Genomic DNA, 21,943 nt, shown 5'->3' on the forward strand with positions numbered 1-21,943 from the left:
TTAAAGAAGAAGGAGCCTGAGAAATCGCCCCTTCATTTCACACTTAAGAAAAATGAAGATCCAGGGCTTCTGGAAGGTCACTTGCCTGCTTAGCAGCAGAGGCAAGACCAGAACCAGGTCTCCTGGATCTCAGTCCAGAGCGCGGTCTCTTGCTTCTCCCAAAACCAAAAGGCCATCAGACAAAAGGATCAAGCCAGAAACTGACAACAGAAACACCACCAACGGACGTGGCGTTTTAATTTTATAAACAGAAGATGAATGCTTGGGATTTCATCTCCAGGAAAACATGTGCTTTTTAGAAATAGTCCTACTTGGCACTCCCTCTCCTCAGTGCCGCTGACAGTTGCAGTCACTTATTACACTGTTGTGACTTGGAAGCTGATGCCCCCAAACAGATCAAAATTAGTAACATCGTGATTCAGGATTGTCTATTTTCCCCTCAGCTTGCTAATCTATGCTTCTTTTATAATTATTTTAAAAGGCACTATCTGATTTCCTGAGCACCGCCCCAGGTGTTCTCGGTGATAATGAATGGATAAACATATCACCCAGTGTCACAGAGCAGTTGTGACATTTTAGAAATATCTTCAGTTCAACTCTTCTAATTTCAATGTATGTTACACCCAAGGTTGCAGGCCTGTGTTTTTACTAAAGAGCTGAATGAGTCCCAGTAATTGCATGATTTACTTGTCTGCTCAAGTGAAAAGGTTTTGAAATGTGGTGAAATGGCACAGTCGTTTCCTGGTCTTTGAAAACCCTGCAATGTCAATTTTAATTAATGAACTGGAAAAATTATGTTTTTTTCCTTTTTTCTTTTTTTTTAATTTCAGGGAATTGGTTCCCAGTCTCACCTCTTATTTTCCTCTAATTTGCATCTGCTGTCCTGAGGGATGTGCAGACTTCTGTCATTCCCACAGATATGCAGACAAGACATCACAAGCATGCTAAGCCTCTGCAGCACAGCAGCTCGAAGTGATCCTGGCCAACTACAGTGCACGGTCTGACCATGTTTCCCTCATCAGGACCAGGGGGTTGCAAATAACCCCCCATTACACTGGGTGACTCAGGTTGAGGAGAGCCCCATACTCGCTAGGAAGGGTGAGCTCTGCTTGATCTTCACAAGTTGTCTGCCAACAGAGCCTCAATTTCCTCAGTCATTGCTGACTGTTCTTCAGGTGAAATGCCTCTGAACACTTTAATTTTTGGGCCTCTCTCTTTACCTTACCCTCTTCCTTTTGATTTCACACAGGAGTAATGATTCCCCACACAGATATTTAAAAGGAAGAAAGAAACTCACTACTGACAGGAGCGCTTCACAATACAAATAATTTTTATCTTGTTATTTCACAGTTTTGCTAGCCTCAACATTTCTTAGAAGAAAGCAATCCTGTACAGTTGATGGGAAAGAACCAGATCCTAGGTAATGCGACCATTCCTGTTTTCTGGAAACGTTTCTCAGCACTTCTCCTATATGTAGACAAGTACATTTTGTGCAAATGTGGTTTGAGCTCTCCCAAGTACCAAGTTCAACAATTAGGGACTTTGATGAACCAGATCTAAGCATCTAATAAAGTACTGTGGGAACAAACACCTGAAAGTCCAGATAGACCACAGAGTGATGTACGTAGTGTATGTGCTTATGCTCTTTAAAGCCTTAGCTCTTTCCTAATCGAGAGGCAATCTTCTATTGTTTCCTTGGCGAAGCATTACTAAAAGGGATTGCCTGTGGTTCTAAAGCAAGGCTCCTATTGGGGAGAGAGGCCAGAGGGGAGGAGGCTGCTTGATCTGAAGCTTGCTTCTCTAAAACACAGAAGAAAAACTAAACAGAATGCATGGTTCTTTACCTGAAATCAAATGCTACATTATTGATACACTTCTGAGATCCACAAAACACCACACCTGGCACAGAGGTATTTTTTTGTTGCCTCTGCCAAAGGCCGTAACTTGCCCTGAAAAAATCCAATCCCAAAACGTTTTTTTTCCTTGCCAAGGAAAAGGTACTTCTGCATACATTCTCTTGCACTCAGAAAGTTTGCGTAGTTACTGAACGTAGTAGATCTAATCTGCTGGCATATGACAATTTAACAGCATCAGAGGAAGTTTTTGTTTATTACTGAATGTGGTACATTTGTTGTTGGAGGAGGCTGAAATGGGAGAACACACCCTAAGGAAAACCTGGTTTGTTGTTTTAGTGAATCATTTTGGAAATTATTTCTATCAGCAGACAAAAATGCAGTAGGCGTAAAGGCCAAATCAGAAAGCAAGCAACTTACACATTCATATATGTATACAGGCATGCACATCAAAGGATGCTCTAAATCACTGAAACAACTGCTATCGGTCTCTTTAAAAATGACTACTTAGGAAAAGGAGATTACATCTTGGACTGTCATCCAAGGGGGACTGAGGCAACAACAAGGATAAAAGCCACAGGGCATTTGTTGTCTAAAACTGGCATCGATTTTCAGGTTATCAGCCTAGTTCTTGAACTTATGCAAAAACCTAAAGTCCATTTCCTTATTATATTCCAACTGAAATTATCACTGAAATTGTTGCCATGTTACTCCTGTCATGAAAACCATGTCTTCTTATGTAGGAGCTAAAACCCAATACAGATTGAATGTGTATGTGTAGAAATGAAATTTGGATTTCACATGAATTTAACGATTCTATGACCTCCTTCCCCAGAGGTCAAGTTATTTCTTATTCTTCATATGAGCAGTGTGCCTTCGCTCTTCACTCTCACAGGGGCCAGGCGAAGTGAGGAAGGATGGCTGGTTTAGGTGCAGAAGTATTATTTTGCATATATTGCCTATATAAGCACCACATTATAGACAGAAATTATCTTTACTTTCCAACTTTGCATAATAAAATAAGCCATTAAATTAATACCATATAGAAAATACTGCTTGTCAGGCAAAGAAATGTACATTGCTTTCCAGAAAACCAGGGATATTACATTGCCAACGCCTGCATGAATAATACATGGGTTAATTCAGAAAAACACCATTTCATTATTTAAAAATGAATAAATTACAGACTTAGAATGATGACTAAATTTTCTTCTCCATCTTACTTTTGCTCAGTGCTCTACTTTAAAAGCAAAAATGAAACTACCGTTTTATCCACACGAATAAAACAAGCTAGCCCCTCAGCAAGTATTTTTCCCCCTTGGCTTTGTATTTTCCAATCCCATAAAATGAAGACACTTCATTTTCTTTTTTCCTCTGGATCACATTAACTCCAGAAATTAAGAAGCCATGTAAAAGGTCTTCAGATTATGTATTTGAAAATGGTGAGCCTACATTTTATTGTCTTGTGATGCTGCGATACACTCTAACTAGAAAAACCCCCTTTGCAGACAGGACTTTCTGTGTTTTAGTCTCAGTGCCTGGTAAAATATGTTCAAAGGAATAAATAAGGAGACTACAATTCTCATGGATGATGATGCAGATTTCCTTCATTTTCTTTCAGAGATTTTGGTTTACTCTGAAGGCGTGTTAAAAATCGGTCCCATTTGGGGACTGATGAATGCATGGAAGAGAGAAAGAAATGCACTGCAGTAAGAAATTAATTTCGAGTTAAAATAAGTAAAACATTGCCACGCAGTGCATTTAGGCTGAGCATAAAGTGACAGCCAGCAGATTATTCTACCGATTTCTAATGCTGGAAATTCGGATGGCATTTACTAGCATAACCTTTCAACTCTGAGCACATCAATAGAGGCCGACAGTGGCTTGAAATATGATTCCTTGCAGATAGCATATCCTCATTCATCTGACTGTGCTCCTCTGTGCTCCACTGCACAAACAGCGTCTCACCCACTTCTGAGAGGACACTAATAAAAAAGGCATCAATTTTCAGCTCTAGTACTACTGTGATCTCTTTATATGTTCGACATCCAACATTAAATTAAAATGCTGTTATAAATCCTACTTTCTGAATCTGGAATGAGTGTTGGGTTTTTGTCGCATGAGACTGCAGCAAATCTTGTCAAAAGCAAGGAAGCACGTCTTGTTCACTCAGAATTAATGTTGTGGATGAAAGAAGGAGGTAAAAGGGGTTGAATATGGTGAACCGAGGGTGTCAAAGCCAGTGGGGACTGTAGCTTGAGGGTGCCAAACCAGGCAGGGTATTTGCTGCTTTCAAGAAGTGGCTAATCAAGAATTGTAATTACCCACGACAAGCCGTGTGGCGGCAAGATTACTGATAAACAGACAGGGGCGCGCGCGCACACACACACACATGCACGTACAGCAACAGAAAAATTGTAAGCATAAAAAATTGTCAATTATTCCTCTCCGGCAGAAAAAATACTTTCTGAGCACCGGTGGTCCTGGGGAAGCCTCACGGATTACATCAAATCTTTGCAGCAGAGGCTGTCACTGGGATGCGAAGCCCAATGGCACAGGGTGACTCGTGATCTGATGCTCATGTCACTATTACATAATTTTAAAGTTACCAGAGAAACACCTCGAGCCCCTGGAGGGTGAGGAAACAACATTATTAAAAACTAAAGGGCGCGGATTAAAACAGTTTCAGAAGCTTTCTTTGTCAAGCCTGAAGGGGAGGGAACAAAACAAAACAAAACAAGACAAAAACCAACAAAACCCTCGCAAGTACGAGGAGGAAAGAAAGTGGCTAGCTTTTTCCAGTTTGCTAAAAATGGGACCATATGATAGGGGACCATTGGGAAATCTTTCTACTCTTTCTGATAAAAAGATCCCTGCTCCTGTAAGTTATCACCTAGAACTCTGTGACCTAAAAGGGAATAAGGCCTTCAACAAAGATACAGGGCATGGCGCTGCTGTATTCTGCCCGGCTCATTCATAATTATGGATAAAATAAAGAGGCGTGTTTGCCTATTTGGGGGGGGGTGTAGGAAAAGGGGGAAGAATGAGCAGTTCAATATCTGGATCGAACAGAGGAACTTTCTCCCCCCAAGGATCCTGCAGGGAGGAACCTTGACATGCACAAAGTCAGAACGTAGACAAAGTTGCCCTGGTGAGAACGATAAGGTCACCCGTGGGATTGCTGAGATTATCTCTGTCAAGCACTCGGACAGCATGCAGTCAAATGATGCATCATGCAGTCATTTTCGGGGGGGAAAAATCAATTTCTTCACCAGGTCGCTATTTGCTTTTCAAAGTGCCCTTGTAGGCCTTCACCACCAAGCATTTATCAATTTAAATGTTGTAAATTGATAATGTGCCACTGTGCCTTGTACTGTTTCTGAATTATTTTGATACTTATATTTTCTCAATAGTCTCTAAACCCTCAGAGCTTCCTCATTCAAAAGGGCATTTTTCTTTGTTACACCAAGAAGTGATGAACTTTTTATGATTAGTACCGAAGAAAAATGCAGACTTGCTGGGGGGGAAGCAGACAAGCTGCGGAAAATTACACATTTTTCTTTTTCTCATATATTTTTTCAAGATAAGGTATGTCCACTTGCAAGATTTTTAAAACGGGGGCCACAGAGCATTATTTGGAGGGCTGTGTGTATTCTTTTATTCAAGGAGTTACCTCAGTATTGCCTAAATTTAGAACACCAACTGAAAAAATACCACATGGCTCCATTATTAAAAGCCCTGTGCTGTGTTGAAATAATACTTTTTTGTTTTGTTTTGTTTTTAGATTCCAGCTATCCAGGATGTGATGGTGCCAAATGAGAATAATAACTTGTAAGGAAAGCTGATGTCTACTTTATTCCACACCCCCCCCCCCNATCTTTTACAAGCATGGAAACGAGGATATTAACCACATACTAACCTCAACTTGATTTGCATTGAAAAACGTAGAACGGAAGAGTTGAGGGTGCACTTTGGAAAAGCAAAAGAAAGACATGGCAGTTGCAAAGCGTCTTTAACCTCCAGTGATTTATTGGCCCTCGGCCAAGTTATCAGGGGAATCTAATTCTTCTTTATTATTCAAATAAACCACATTTGGCACCATGGTTCCCTTTCAGAATAGCTTCACAAATAGACTGAGCTCTGTCATTTATTTGACCTTGTACTTGTGTGCTGTAGCTGTAATTTTATTTGCCATTCTATATAACAAATGCAGAGAAATCTAAAATATGGAGATGAACAACAGGATGGGGGAAAGGAGTTTGTGGTAAATATATCTGCATGGCTTACAAAAAGAGACTAAATTTAAAACAATCATTTCCCCCTTTTCACCTTCACCTCTATTAGCGCTTCTATCTGCGACCACCCTGCCCCTTTCAGCAAGCTGCCTTGAAACAAGCCACTTTTCTAAGCTTGTCTGTGGCTCTCTTCTGGCTAGTTTATGACAGCAAGGAGGGACCTTCCTCTAGGATGGGGACGTGGTGAGGAGAAGTGACTCAGGCAAGCTGGGCACTGGAGGCAGGTGGGGGGTGGTTCAGATTAGGAGGCATCTCAAGAGAGTGATTAGCTGGCTGTAGGGTATTTTCTAATGCTATCACAGGGTAAAAATCTGCTCATTTCCCAGTTTGCTCTAGATCCCGTTTTATTTTAAACAAGACTCTATGCTGCACTGAAAACATTTTGCTGGCACAGGTATGCATCAAAACCATCATCTCTCACCCTACTTTCAAAGAAGAATATTTTTAAAAAATACAAGTCCATTTTTATCCTCTGGTTAACTGGACATGGACACCCATGTCCTCTGCCTCTGGTTAATTGGACATGGACACCCATGTCCTCTGCCTCTGGCAACTATACTGTTAAACTTCTCATCAGCATTTGAGAGTAAATGCAGGATTTGTGTTTGGGTGAGGGAAAGCTGATCTATAAAAGCACATAAACCTTCGAGCTAGTCAATGCTATTTTAAGGTCTGGATATCAGAAAATCACTCTCAAAATGATCTTTGGCACACCAACATCTCGGGGGGCGGGGGGAAGTCTTCTGTTTACGAGATCTGCAATATGTTGTTCGTGGTTGTTCTATGGTCAACACAACCTTGCTTTGAATGTGAACTCCAATGGAAGCAAATCAATAGGTCATAATCCACATATTAGTCCCTACGGAGACTGTATTTGAGATTTATTTTCATACTTCAGTCCCAGGAAAACTCTGCTTTCCATAAAAAGTGATGCTTCCTTATTTTTTGATGAGTGGCTATATTTCCCTTTTTGCTTTGGTTGCCAGGACGCTCAGAGATAAATTGGAAGCTTTATCAGGTCACTAATATCCCTTCTTAGAGACTCTATTGTGTGCTCCTAGTACGTGGTAACAAATGACTCACTTTTGTCTTTTCTTTTTCCTTACACCCTAACTGTATTTGCCATTTTTTAAATAAGCTATATCCTTTGTGGAAAGAGGAGGATATCAGCCAACAAATAAATATTTCTCTAAGATTTAAGTCCTATATCAAATCAGCATTTAAAAAATTTATCATATAAAGTCTCCCTTTGATCGTTTGACAATTAAGCCCCTGGCACACTGGAAGAGATTTCATAAAATCTGGCTATGTATCATTACTACCTTTTCAGTGTTAGGGAATACATTCTGTTTTCATTCTTCATTTTCACTTATTCCTATTCCATTACAGCTATAGATCAGAGCTGTCTTTAGCATCTCTGAATGCTATGACCAGGTAGAAGAAGCCATTTAAACTCCATGCAAACCAAACTCTGTATAGATATTTGGGGTTCTTTTTTTTTTTTTTTTTAATATAGGGCTTCTTGGCAAGTAACTAGGAATCATCTTTACCTAGGGAAGTAAGTCAACAGTGCAGATTTCTTTTAATTTAATTTTTTTAAAGTTTATTTATTCTGAGAGGGAGAGACAGCACGAGTGGGAGAGGGACAGAGAGAGAGGGAGAGAGAGAATCTCAAGCAGGCTCTGCACTGACAGTGCATACATAGCCTGATGTGGGGCCCGAACTCACAAACCATGAAATCATAATCAGAGCCTAGATCAAGAGTCAGACACTTGACTGAGCCACCCAGGCACACCTATTTCTTTCTTTTCTTTATTTTTCAAAAAATGTTCATCTCTTTATTTTGTGAGAAAGAGAGGGCAAGCAAGCGTGGTGGGGAGTAGAGAGAGAAGAAAAGAGAGAAACCAAAGCAGGCTCGAACTCATGAAGAGGGAGATCGTGACCTGAGCCAAAACAAAGTTGGACACTTAACTGACTGAACCACCCTGGCACTCCAACAGTACCTATTTCTAGAACCTGAAACCACACCTTGAATGTTGATTTAAATATATATGTCTGATAGAGTCGAAAGGACTGCTGAGGAGGTCTGAACATCATCACAGATCCCTTCATTCCTACCATCATGATAATATGAAAATACTTTACAGAAAATAACTGCCACACATACACACTGGACACCAGGCATTGTTACATTCAAGAGCAAAGAGGAGAAAGCCACTCTGGCTGACTCTATATTCATGCTATACAACGGAGCTCGGTAGAAGTCTCTCTACTTAATTTTCTCATGAGTCCAAGTAAAATCTTAATTCTTTCCTGGACATAACCACTTTATTTTTTTTTTAATATTTTTTATTTATTTCTAGGAGAGAGAGAGACAGCGTGAGCAGGGGAGGGTCAGAGAGAGAGGGAGACACAGACTCTGAAACAGGCTCCAGGCTCTGAGCTGGCAGTCAGCACAGAGCCCGATGCGGGGCTCGAACCCGCAAACTGCGAGATCATGACCCAAGCGAAAGTCGGACGCTTAACCGACTAAGCCACCCAGGCGCCCCATGGACATAACCACTCTAAAAGCACCTCATTTATTTACATGTTGAAGGAATATATAACTGAGGTAGGGACATTTTGAGAGTTACAAATGTAGACATAACTATGCTCTAATGAACTGACATGCTTGCAATATTCCTCAACAATTTCACTGGGTTCATCTTTGGTGATAGAGCCATACACAGTTTATATTTAATGAATAAAGATTTTAAAAGAAACAGAAGGACCATAATTTCGTAGACTCTTTATGTCTATCTAGGACTTGATAGAATAACTTCTGAGCCAAAGTTGTAGGATACAAGCAGAACATGTGGTTAGCATTCAATTAAGGGGGTGTTTACATGTGTCTGTGTGTGTGTGCGTGCATGTGAAAAGATGAAGTATTTACTTAATTGAATAACTTTGAGTACATTTTACATCCTATGTTCCCCATGAGTACCCTGTGACTCAGCAACTGCAAGAGGTCACTGAAGAACCTTGGAAAGGGTTACATCTCAAGTGCCCTATGGAGACTTAGAACGTAATGTTTACTAGGTTGGAAATTCTTTCCCCAAGTTGTAGCATAAAGTTTTTCCACTCATTCTTTGGGCATTTAAAAACACATCCTGTTCTTTTCAGATTATTTTCACATTAATCCAGAAGCGTTCTTAAACTTTAGTTTTCAATGTTAACACCTACATCAGCATTCTCACACATCATCTTCTCGTGATGGACCCTTCACCATTTCATTTGCACAGTGCCCCAAACTGAAGACCTCTGTCTTGTACCTAGTCATTTCTACCTGCATGTCCCACCATTGCTGGCGACACTGAACCCGTTGACCACAGAGGGTATGGCATGTGGGGGCCAGTGTCTGCCCCTGGGTCAGTCAAGATGCTGACTCCTGACCCACACTGTGAAACCCATCCCATAAAAAAAAATCAGGGAATGATGGCACAGACAGGGCCTGCTACTGTACCATGTCTGTACAGCTGCTTTATTCTGCAGAAACTTCAGTTATTTGTTTCAGATTTTAAGAAAAGATTGACTTAATGTTACAGTAGAAAAGCAGTGAAATACACTGCTTTTAAGGAGAACCCAGCAGAGGGTTAAAGCCAAATTTTTCTTGAACAGATGATATTTCAGATGGCCACACTATTCCAGATGCATCAATTTCCTTGAAAATCCAATCCATATATGTGCATATGCTGTGCTGGCAGGAGGACTGACTGAAATGGCCAAAACCCAAGAGCTAATATTCTTTTGGCCAGAATAATGCAATTATTATTTTCCTAGCTATCAGTCTAAGCATACAGAGCCATCTGTTATGCAAAGCAAACATACACATCTCAATTACAGAAAATGCAGTTGCCTTGACAGAATTTGGATTACACCACTAACCAGGGCTGTAAAATGTGTTTTGAGCTAGTATATAATGGATGCTTTTCAGGAGTTCCCTAATTAGCATTTACCTGCTTAAACTAATTATTCATCCTTCTTCCTCACTGGCTTATTAAACTTTGTTGGATACTGTGCATAAAACAGATGAATATGGGCATCGGAGAACAACAAACAGGGGTGTTTCCAGTCCCGTACGGTACTCACAAGGTGGCACACGCATTTCAAACCTGGAGATTCTCAAAACTAGGTCCCCAACAGACAAAGACGAGGCTGAGTCTTTAAAGGCTATTACAAAACCAGAGATTTCAACAAGATGCAAGAATGCTAACAGTGAGTTAACAATAGCCTGGTTTCTGTCCTTCGGTTTGCCGGAACCCACATAAGATAGAACTACTCTATAAATGATAGCCAATAGCTTCACACATTCTTCAAGGAAGAGTTCATGGACCCTTGCTTGGATTCTCAACAGTAAATAATCACATTTGGCAGCATCCCTAACCCTCCTCCAAACCTCCTCAACTGCCAAATATCTTTCTTTATTATTTCCCAGTGTCGGTCTTGATTTAGCTATTACCAGCAAACTCACTAACAGCCAAAATGTTCCAGCCGTGCTGGGTGCCTCCTTAGAGTGGTGCCAACTTGTGGAAGCAACGAGTCTGGGGTGGGTCTTGCTTAAGAGGAGAAAGACAAATCTTATTTCCATCTTTAGCTCTGAGGGGCAACTGAATGAGAAGTAGATTATCCAACTTGGCAGACCATCACATACACACCAAATCCCTCCCACTGAGGCTGTGTTTGCCTCATGCCAAATCACCAGATGAAAAGGGTCAAACTCAGCCAATCACCTGAATGGGCACAAATATCCAGATGTTCAGCATTTTTATGAAAAAAACCCAGACATCTGGATAATTAGTGGAAGCACCAACTTTTCTTCAGGGGATTTGGGCATTCTGTAGAGGTAGTCTATCTCCCGGAATCCAACGGAAGTAAAATGTTTGTGTTCCAGGGGAATATCAAGAATGGACATCTAGGCTTTTGTCGTTTACCCCAGCTGCCTCCATCTTCTTCTCTTTCAACCTCTGACAGATACATACGAGTAATTAAAGTGCACATAATGAAAGGCGATCTTATTTTATGAAATTGTCTTTCAGCATTAGGGAGCATTTGCAAAGATAGCAAAATAGATCCTTACTGGAACCTCCCTGCAACACATTTTAATGGTCTCCTTCAGCATTTCTTGACTCCAAATGACTCCTGTCATTGTGTCAGCTCCCAGGATAATGCAGGGTACTCCATAAACATCCAGTAATAGGACACAAGGGAAGCACTATTAGTGTGTCCCTCTCCTACCGGGCACAGAGGTTTCAAAGTTCAAAACAACTGAGAGAAGAAACTTCATTTGTTCTCAATAAATTAATAATGATCCTTGGGGGGTAGCGAGGGGAGACTCAAGTTTTTTGAGTACAAGTTTATTCTGAACGTTTTGAACTGAGAGAATTTTCTCACCGACTTTGCGAGAAGAGTCAGGTAGAGCCATTAAAGAATGCATGTGATAATTCACGCTAAACAGAATATCCCTTGAAGAAGGAAACGCACGAGGCCAAAGGAGGCTTCACAATCTCTGTCAAGAATCTAAATTGTTTTACTTACTTGAGAGAGGCCTAGGTAGATGGAGACAGTTTCGGAAATGTACAAAAATTTTCCTTCTTGATTTAGTGCAAATACAAAGCCATCCAGGGACTGCAGAAAAAAAAAACATAATTAAGTTAATAAACATATGCTGGAGATTTAATTAATAGGGCATTGGATACAAAGCAACATATACTGAATTTAAGACCATGTTTTTCTTCCTGTTTAACTGAAGTCCTAAGATCTGTACTCTTGCTCTGTACAAAAACAAACTAAAGGTCTAAATTAAGACTACAAGTTTCTTTTACTTCAAGGATTTCCTTAGGTCTCTGTTATTTTGATCAAGATACATTATATTCATGTATGAAATCAGGTCATGCTGATTTTATGAGCTGTTGCCTTTATTTATTCATTCATTCATTCATTCATTCATTCTTTGGATTCAGTAGTTTAAGAGATTAAATCAGCCAGATTCTCCATTACATAGCTGAACAGGAATGGAAATTGTAATGAAACAAGAGAAAAAAGGATCTCTATATGAAGAGCAAGGAAAATCACCACTGGAGCTACCGTGGACATCAATAATTTGCTAATTAATAAAGGATTATGCCCTTCTCACTCCCAGCACCTATTGTGGTAGAACAAATAGAAAAAGTCAATACATTATGGGTGGATGATTATAGGCTGAAACCTTACAAACTGTAATCCTTTTTTTTTTTTTTTTTTTTTTGCAAAACTCTATATTCAAGTTTTATTGTGATACACCTAGTTTCTATTACAACTCTTGAAATGGAAACAAAAGGAGGAGGGTGGTGAGGGAAGGATGTGCTACATCATCTGTAGCTCCTGGAACCTTCACCCACTTTCCAAATGGAGGTATGCATGGTCAGTGTGGCAAGTGATGTAAATCGTCATGGACCCCAAGTGCAATACAGCACTCAAAAAGAGGATACATTTGCTTCAAATTCATGCAATCCAAGAGCATTTTATACCCTCCACCCCTGCCTTAGGTCTTTTGTTTCTCTTTATTTATCTCTAACCAGGTAGGCTGCCCAAGTGATGCTTGCACAGAAAAAGAAGTTTCCAAGATCAGTGGGTTTTACAAAGGCTGAGAATTGAGGAAAATAGGAAATCCACTCTGAAATCAAGGTATGTGGCAACACTAGATTAATGACATAGCTTTTAAATATAGAAAGGTGGAAGAAGCATGTAAAATTCCAGTAGAGAAATGGATTGTCTCAAATCTCAGCAGTAGTTTCAGTTTCCTAAAATACTGAACTCTTTTTTGAGCTCCAAATGTCTATATGAAATTTATGTATTTATATACATGTATTAAATGTATGTATGTCTATGGGAATGTGTGTGGGTGGATGCACGTGTGTGTGTGTGTGTGTGTGTGAGAGAGAGAGAGAGAGAGAGAGAGAGAGAGAGAGAGAGAGAGAGAGAGCGGAGAGACATCTGAATTCCATGCTTCCTGACCCATTTTCAGAGCCCCAATGGTCAGAGACTGTGGGTAGCGTCCAACCTCCTCCTCTGATTAGGTGGGTTCTGAAAACATTTCAAAAGTCACATTACATAATTACATTACAAATTACATGACGGACAAGCTTTTGGTCAGGATACTGTCTATTTATTAAGCAATATGTGCTAAGCAGTTTGCATGTATTATCTCTTAATTTTCACAAGTATTATTTGAGGTAATTATATTATTATCTACATTTCATATACAAGGAAATTGAGGCTGAGCGAAGGCAAGTGACATGTCTGTCCCTAGTTAGTGATGGAGTTAGGATTTGAACTCTGACAGCTAGACTTAATCACAATACTGCCCCCACTCACAACAAAGGTTATGTAAGTGATATGTGTAAATTAATGGAAAGAAAGGGTCACAGCATTCCTGAATCTACAAAAATGCAGCTTATGACTTACAAATTGTCACTTGATTTTGGAAGATTTGTTCAGATGACAGAATCCCATCATTAGGAGATAGGTAGGAAGTTGGATGACAAGAGAGTTTACAAATCACTTCCACTAGAAGTTGCCTTGTCACCGTCCTCTGTAATATTGCTCCTGGAATCAGCTAAGGGACAGGGAACAAAATATTTAGAAGACCCCTTCCATTTGATGAGACTGTCACCCCCTCCGGAGCCTAGTGAGATCCAACCTTTCAGGCTTGGAGCGTGCCACTGTGAAATCTTGCTTTGAACCAGTGCAAAGGGATAGAAGTTTCCTTTGTGGAAATTTGGGAAAGTTCTCATTTCAAAATATCTTTACCTCACACAAGAGGTCTTCAGAGAATGACTCATGAAGATTAAGATCCTCCCCCTTTAAACCTTTCCCATAGAGAACAGGGCCTCGGCAGGTTTTCCACTCAACCTGATGGCCATGCCCTGGCATACAATCAGAAAGCTGTGGCAATCATCTTCTCAAACCTTCAAGTGCTGTTGTCAGAATAGAGAGACCGAGAGATGGCAAGAGAACTTCTCATGCACACACATGGCAGTTGTAAGGCTGACTAAGAGGAGAAAGGACTGACGGCGCTAGCACAGAGACAACCTCCTGCACTCTAAACCCTCATTGTACAGGTGGGAAAACTGAGGCACAGGGAAGGTTAGGTGGCTGGACAAGATCAATCAGTTATCCAGTGGCAAAGCCAGGATTAAATCTGCTGCATGCCGATAGTATGGTTAATGTATTCATGATGTTGTATGGTCCTGGTTGGCTCAGACAACTCCCAAGGAGACTGGATTTCTCCAAAGTGGGCGATGTCTTCTTCATCTTTATTGGGCCAACACTGAACAACTGCTCAGCCAAGACAGTAGACCCAATTCTACCTCCAAGCTCAATGCTCTTTTCCTTAGATCACGTAAGCTAGAATGACTAAGAAGGATGGAAATTATTTTCTGCAAGAGTCCTGTTTATGAAGCTACTAGAGTATTTGAAGAGTCTGATGCCACAGATGTCTAACATAGTCTGGGGTATCTCCTGACATTTGGAAGATTAGAGTTAGACTAGATTCTTTTGTCATTCTCCAAAACACCTAGTGCAGGTCATTTGCCATCCACACACATCCTTTACGTTATCACTGAAAGGGATCGTGATTTTGTAACATTGGGTTCATAGCTCACGTATTCACTAAACTAGTAGAGGATATTTGGGCACCATAGCAAGGAAAAAAAATTTCTGGAGGCTGAACATCTGAGGCTATTAAGCAGCAGCGATCTAAGAACTGGCCAGTTTTGTTTGGCAAAGCAGAGGCTCCGACACATGTTCCAATTTCCTGGTGAGATTAAAATGAGTCTATGTCTACATGAAACAAAGCATCCAGTCAATTCAATTAAAAATAACAGCCAATTTGGTGTGGGAAGAACACAACTAGTCAGATTAGCTGTTTGTCATCGCAGAGGTAAACACACACACACACACACACACACACATTGGGTAGTTAGCCATCTTTTTTACCTTTGTATTTATCATGTCAGTCAATTATAGCTATAGTGTGAGACGAAGGTCCAAAACTCAGGTTTGATTACCTTTCATATAAGGAAATGAGATATGAAAGTGGGTCTGTGGCAGATTGGCAAGGTTGCTCTTTGCATGGCCATTGCTTTCTGATTCAGAGCCGGCCCTGTTCATAGTTAGCTGTACTCTGCTGCTTAGGTAAGTTTTAAGAGTAGCATCAATATTGTTCTAATGTGTTTGTCTCAGTTTTAATAGGTGGCAGGAAGAAGGAAACATTCAGCTCATCTCAGGAGCCAAATGTGATTCATCTTGAAGTTCTGTGGAATTTTTAAAAATTTTGAATCAAGAAACCTACTGCATTCCAAGCTTTTTCAATCACTGCAGGCTACTTTTTAATTTTTTTTTTTTAAACTGCCCACTGTTTTCAACAGGCACCAATTAAGATTCCGAGGTCAAAGGGTTAATTACATCTTCTTACTCACTATGTAGAATTTTCTGATTATTAACTAAGGTTGGATTAAGATGAAAAAGAGCCTACACAAATGTTAATGCTAGTCCCTCCTTGAGAAGATTTATTATAAAGCCATGCTGAAATCTATCTGCTTCCCTCAAAGCAGATGGAGAACAAAATCTTAGAAGAAACAGTAAAACAGACATTTTAAAGGCAGGCTAGTATCTGATTTATCAAGACAGTTTTCTTATTACTAAAACCAGTTCTTAGCCATCCTGACAGGGCTGATATGAGATTTCCTTTGTCACATCCTGGTAAGTCTATGAGGTACACATACAGGAGGAAAGCTTGGATACAGAAGTCAGGAGTTACAGCATCTCTGAGTAATAATGCCTATAATTATAATGTATATCCCCTGACATCAATGTAACATATAAAGTATAAGGCACAGGTTTTTAGCCCCAAAAGCTGAGGGTCCCTAACAGTACTTTTCAAATGATGAGGTTATTTCCTTACAAGGTATGAAACTAACCATAGCCTCATAATTGAAGGCATACTAATGTTTAATGCATCGTGCTAAATGGATTTATATTTGTCAAAGTAGTTTTGTGTCTGCCTTTTTTTTTTTTTTTTTAATGTTCCACTGCAGCCAAATCTCGTAGAGTAAAATCTTACCACGGTGCCCTTCTAGGCATAATTCTCATGTGTATAACTACTCTGCGATCAGTGGTTCTTTCTTCTACATTCCAATGCAGAAGAGAAAAAAATCACCCCAAACTCTTTTCCTATGACCTCACTCCAGTTAGAGTGAAGAATTACCAGTAGGCTAGGTTATTTTAATGACAGATTATTTTAAACTAAGCCTTCACCATCTGTTCCACCCCCTAATTATGAATGCAAAAAGAACATATTTCACAATTACATCAGTAAAAAAGTAAGATACACGTGATTTAAATGCATGCATGTGCTCCATGTCCAATGCACCGTGCATCTGTGATGTTCTTCTAATTTGGGCTTATACTAGGCAGAAAATACCCACCCGTGATAGAGTACAGTCTCTGACACACTCAAATTTCCCTTCTAACCCAGGGTTTTTCCATTGTTATGACATGATTGTGTTAGAGCAAGAAGAGAACATGGATTTCAGCACAATGCTTGCAAGCCATTAGGTAAGAGTATTTTATAACCATGAAAACATCTCTGCTATTAATAAGGAGAGACTGCATGAGAAAACTGAGCAATGGGTTAGCATCAGAAGCAGGGGAGCCTGCTCTGGAACCTAGCCTGCATCATCATGAAGAAATTGAGTGAATAAGCCAAGCACAAAAGCAGCCTGGCCTGAAGAGTGAGGACAGGGCTTCAATACCTATCTTACCACTCTGTTTTGGCAGCAGATCAAAGAGTTAGAAAGACAAAAATGTTTCTTAAATTTTTGGCCTTTAGATACAACACAACTTTGATAGAGCTCATTAAAATGCCAAAATGCCATATTGCCCTCTGATTGCACTCGGAAGGTGATGCTATACTGCTCACGCACACCCATGTGGACTCCCAGCAACTTCAAGGAGACTAGGACGATGTCCAGAAGGGCCCACATGTATCTGTTTATGGGGAAGAAAACGTTTCCCAAATTTTGTCTTTGCAATCTGAGTTTTAACAATCAAGCACTGTGCAGAAACAAAGCTTTATTTTTAGAAGTAGGAATCTAAGTCAAGTATATTTTCTCAAAGTGGATAAAAGCATACATCAAAGGTTTGGGATTTGATTTAACTCTTAGGAATCTTCCAGAGCTTTCTGGCTCCTGTGTCTCTTCCTTTGCCCCTTTCCCACCACCATGAGTCAATAACATGAGGGGTAGCACAGGTTCATTCATGTCATTATCATGTACCAAAAGCCACATGTTCTCCCAATCACAACACCAAACTAGATTCATTTGGCCACATCTGATTATTTTCCCACTAAAAAAGAATTCCAGAACAACAAACCTTGGTGCCTCATAACACCTCTCCTAAGAGTTTCCTACAACACACAAATCTAAACATCTTAGGTGAGAAAACAGTGCAGAGAGGCACAGACGGCCTCTCTTCAGTTCTTAGAGGAGAGTTACCAGAATAAAAGGAGAGATGTTGAGCTAGTGAAATGTTAAAACATGAAAAGAACAAAGACATCTGCTTTCTGAGCAAGAAGATCAGGTTTTGCCTCTGCTCATTAAAATTCCATTTTGTGGAAGCTGTGTATCAAAGTGCTGACCTTTTTTCTCCGGGATGCTAGTTCAAGCTTTACATCCAGCCTTGAGGGATGTAGGTTTCTTGATTTAAACATCCAGCCAAATGGACAACAGGCTCTGGTATAAAGACAGGGTGTACCATTCGGTGGAATCACATGTGTCTGTGTCCCCGAGCCACCAGGGGTGGCACGTGGATACCACATCATCTGTGACTTGTCCTGGGAGACTGGGACTCCACGAGGCATAAGTGACCATGTGGTGCTCAAAAGCTCTGAAGGCTGAGGGAGAGGATTCCCACTAGTTACTCTAAGGTGCAGATATTCACTGGAACATTAAAATGCCTTCTTTCTGTGTATGTGGTGTAGTAATTTACTCAAACAGAGGCTCTTCAGAATCCAGGAGCGAATTTCTTTTTGTGCATCTTTCCCTTTTAATTCAGAGTTCTCTTTTCAGTTAAAGGAAACATTCCCATGCCAGCCAGAGTAATATAAACATCATATTGTACGGGTTCTGAAAGGCCAAAAAAACGTCACTGCTTTGTCTTGGGCACTCATGGAGCTTGCTCACATGCAGAGCTCTAGGTGTTTTTCAAGTTGTCTGCATTATACAAAGCAATACAAAGAAGAGATAATGCTTGTTTATGGGACATTCTATAGATCACAGACTAGTAGAAAATACAGAATGGATTATATAATATGTATTGAACATACTATATTACATATATATCACACATCATATATACCATCATACTATATTACATAACGTCTTACATGGTGCTCAATTCCCTCAAAAATTCACCATAGAGGAGGGAGGAAATGAAGAAAAATAGTATTTGTTAAGCAAACTGCATAGACTAAGTGGGAGCAAGGTTTTATTTAATCCTACTTTACAGGCAAGGAAACCAAAGTCCAGAGAAATTAAGGACACTGCTCAATGTCACGCATCAATACGGGGTAGATCTAAGAAGGAAGGATCCTTCTTTTCCTCCTGATGTGGGGACTATTTGCTGGGTCTTTTAGTTGTTTCAGACCCCATCGAAGATGCTCAAATTCTGTGCTTCCTCCGGCACTTCTTTCCACATAAGTGACTCTCATGTTCCTAATGTTTATAGGTGATACATTCAGAAAACAATGCTGAGCACTAACAATGCACTGGGTCTGTATGAACTGAGGTTTCACAAAGCTGAACAAGGGCCCAACTCACAAGCTCCCTTTTCAAAGAAAGATCATCCTTGGGATGGGAGACAAAGCAAATGAGCCAAGTTGGAAATTAACTTTATAAAACAAAAAGCTGCAGGGCAAAGGCAGTTTCCTGCTTAGGATACCCTCTGTAATAGGTGGGGATCCCTGTCTCATATCACTAAGCTCCACACCTATAACATGCTGTCTTTGATTTGGAAGAGGCATGGAATGACGAAATCTGTATTTTTCAGCTTTACTGAGGTATAATTGACAAATGAAATTGTGAGATACTTCAAGTAGACATGATGGTGATTTGCTACACATATACATGAGATTCCTCCCACCTAGTTACCTAACATATCCATCACCTCGCATGTGTCTCTTTCTGGATTTGTGAGTGTAGAGCCAAGAGACTGTGAGACCTCAAGGAAATTCTCATGCATTGGAGGAAGAAGAACCAACCTAGAAGACTGCAAGAAGAACCACAGCTCCCAATATCAACTGCTAGGACAAGCCTTGAGCATGCTCACCAGGGGGCCATGGGGCTGGCCAAGACTATAACCCCATTTCCTGTCCCCAGGCTTTTCACTGAGACTTAGGGATTTTTCCTTCCCTTTCTGGTATATTATACACTACTTTATGTAGAAGTGTACTATTTAACGTAATATGACTTTACAGAAATTTATTTTGCAGTCATGGTTGTTTGTACATCAGTAATAAGGCAGAGTCCTATTGCTACTTCTCTTACGGCTGATTATGATTGAACCTTGACTGTTTAACTGGGCAGTGGGAAACTTTAAAAAATAGACTCCTTAAGAGAAAATAATAAAAGCTTTGTATATGTATTCCTTTAGGTAAGAAGTTTGTGTCAGAGGTAGTAACAGTGATTAAAGAACCCTGTAATGAATTTAGCATATTAAAAGACCATGTAGAGACCTTAGATATTAATCTGATGCATTCATGTGAGTTTCATTTAGGAAACATTTATTGGTGTCTCTAGGGAAATGGTATTAAAAACATCTGTACTGAAAGGAACTTGATTGTTGCAAATATAGTGGCCATGGACTGAATTATATCCCCCCAAATTCTGCATGCTGAAGCCCTAACTCCCAAGGTGACTGTATCTGCGGACTGGGCTTTTAGGAGATAATTAAGATTCAATGAGGGCATAGAGATGGGGTCCTAATTCAACAGGACCAATATCTTTATAAGAAGAGGAACAGAGAGCTATCTCTTTCCTTATAGGTATGTAGCCAGGAAAGGTCATGAGAGCCAACAGCAAGAAGGTGGCCACTTGCAAGCTACAAAAAAGGCCTCACCAGAACCTGGCCATGCTGGCACCTTGATCTTGGACTTCTAGCCTCTAGAACTATGAGAAAACAAATGTTTGTTGCTTAAGCCACCCCGTCTGTGGTATTTTTATCAGGGTGGTCTGAGTTAAGATAGTAGTTTAGGAATTCTGATTGGGGAAAATGCATGGGCTGTGAAAATCTTCAATGTTAACTTCAGGAAATCACTCTAACTAGATTCTTTCCTCCTCTTTACTCTACATATCATTCATAGAATTAATAATTAATTTTTCCCAGGTGCACATAAAGCTATAAATATGATGGACTGATAATAGAAAGTAGTGTTTAGTTCCAGAAAGTCGATAATGCTTAGGATTGTTTTTGAAATCTTTTTCAAGTAATTGCAACTCTTCTGGGTCCTACATTTACAATATAGCAATCTTTATATTGGTTTCCTGTGAATTTCAAATGCTTAGAGGCTACATTGCTTCAATGCCTTAGCTCCATACAAAGCAGAGACACACATTTATGAGAAAATCAATTATTCTGATGGAATTGGGAACCTGCTGCTGAATGATCTTGGGATAAACAACTGGGTTTACCGCTTGCTATGACTCTTGGCTGCTTTTCTGACCTTCTACTTTCATGGCACTGTTGGCTGCTGAGTCTGAGTGAGAAGGACCAGTATATACTGCTTGTCCACAGAGCTCTCATTCTATTCAGGGCTTCAAGGAAGCCCACATGTCTATTTAACACACCTGAAGATTGTTGTTTGCTAACATACTTGCAGATAGAAAAGTCTAACAAATAATGTCATAAGAAATCTTCAGACAATCTCTAGATGATATCCTTCAAAGGAGAGTAATTCAACGTGTGGAATGTGGTAGGACCAAATGTGCTAGGTGTACATGAAATGACGATCTAAATGTGTGCAATTAAATGAGCTGGTGCTTGGCTCTGATGTGTTCAATTCAGGAATAGAATGAAAGAACCAGACCACAGTATGAGGTTTTTGGCATTGGCAATTCAGTGGGATAGCAACCTTAGCAGAGAAGGAAATTAAATTAAATGAGATTGGAGTTTCCTTCCTCTTTCTGATCTACTTCAATGACTATCCTGACTGCTAAAGAATTCATAGCCATCACTGAGGAGTAACTGGCTCTTTTACTATTTGAATTTCCAGGATCATATGATGCTTTAACCAAAATCTCTGAGATTTAATAGGAATCATGGGACTGAAGTTGTCTGTAGAGCAGTATAACTAATGGCAACACAAAGATAAAGTCTAAAGCTACTACCTTGAATGTAAAATCAGCTCTGTTAAGGTAATTTGAAGAAGGCAAAGAATATATCTAACCTGTGGAAACTACTCGGCTTACTGTCTCCATGTCTTTCTGACCCACCGTATGGGCCATATGCATATGGGGCAGCAAACATGACAGACTCAGCTATCTCTTGTTTAAGTAATTTGACTGAGAGATCAAATAATCACGGGGATTATTTTGGTTTTCTTTTACAATAGGTACTCAAATTTGTTTAAAAACATTCGAAAGATATAGTTCTTACAGTTTTTACTAGAGAAATGCACTGTGGGTGACAAAGGGCAAATGAGATTCAATACATGAACTGTCA

At 40.0% G+C, this 21,943-nt stretch overlaps 1 protein-coding gene across 1 annotated transcript in view; it reads right to left on the bottom strand.

Moving 5' to 3' along the window:
* Window positions 1–21,943, bottom strand: part of NPAS3 (neuronal PAS domain protein 3) — a 743,536-nt gene that overhangs the window by 230,638 nt on the left and 490,955 nt on the right. Inside the window, 1 exon segment of the mRNA XM_077772747.1 lies at window positions 11,723–11,812. Within this exon segment, the coding sequence (XP_077628873.1) occupies window positions 11,723–11,812 (90 nt within the window).

This window comes from Crocuta crocuta, unplaced genomic scaffold (genome assembly GCF_008692635.1).
Source record: "Crocuta crocuta isolate KB4526 unplaced genomic scaffold, BGI_CrCroc_1.0 scaffold116, whole genome shotgun sequence".
NCBI lineage: Eukaryota > Metazoa > Chordata > Mammalia > Carnivora > Hyaenidae > Crocuta > Crocuta crocuta.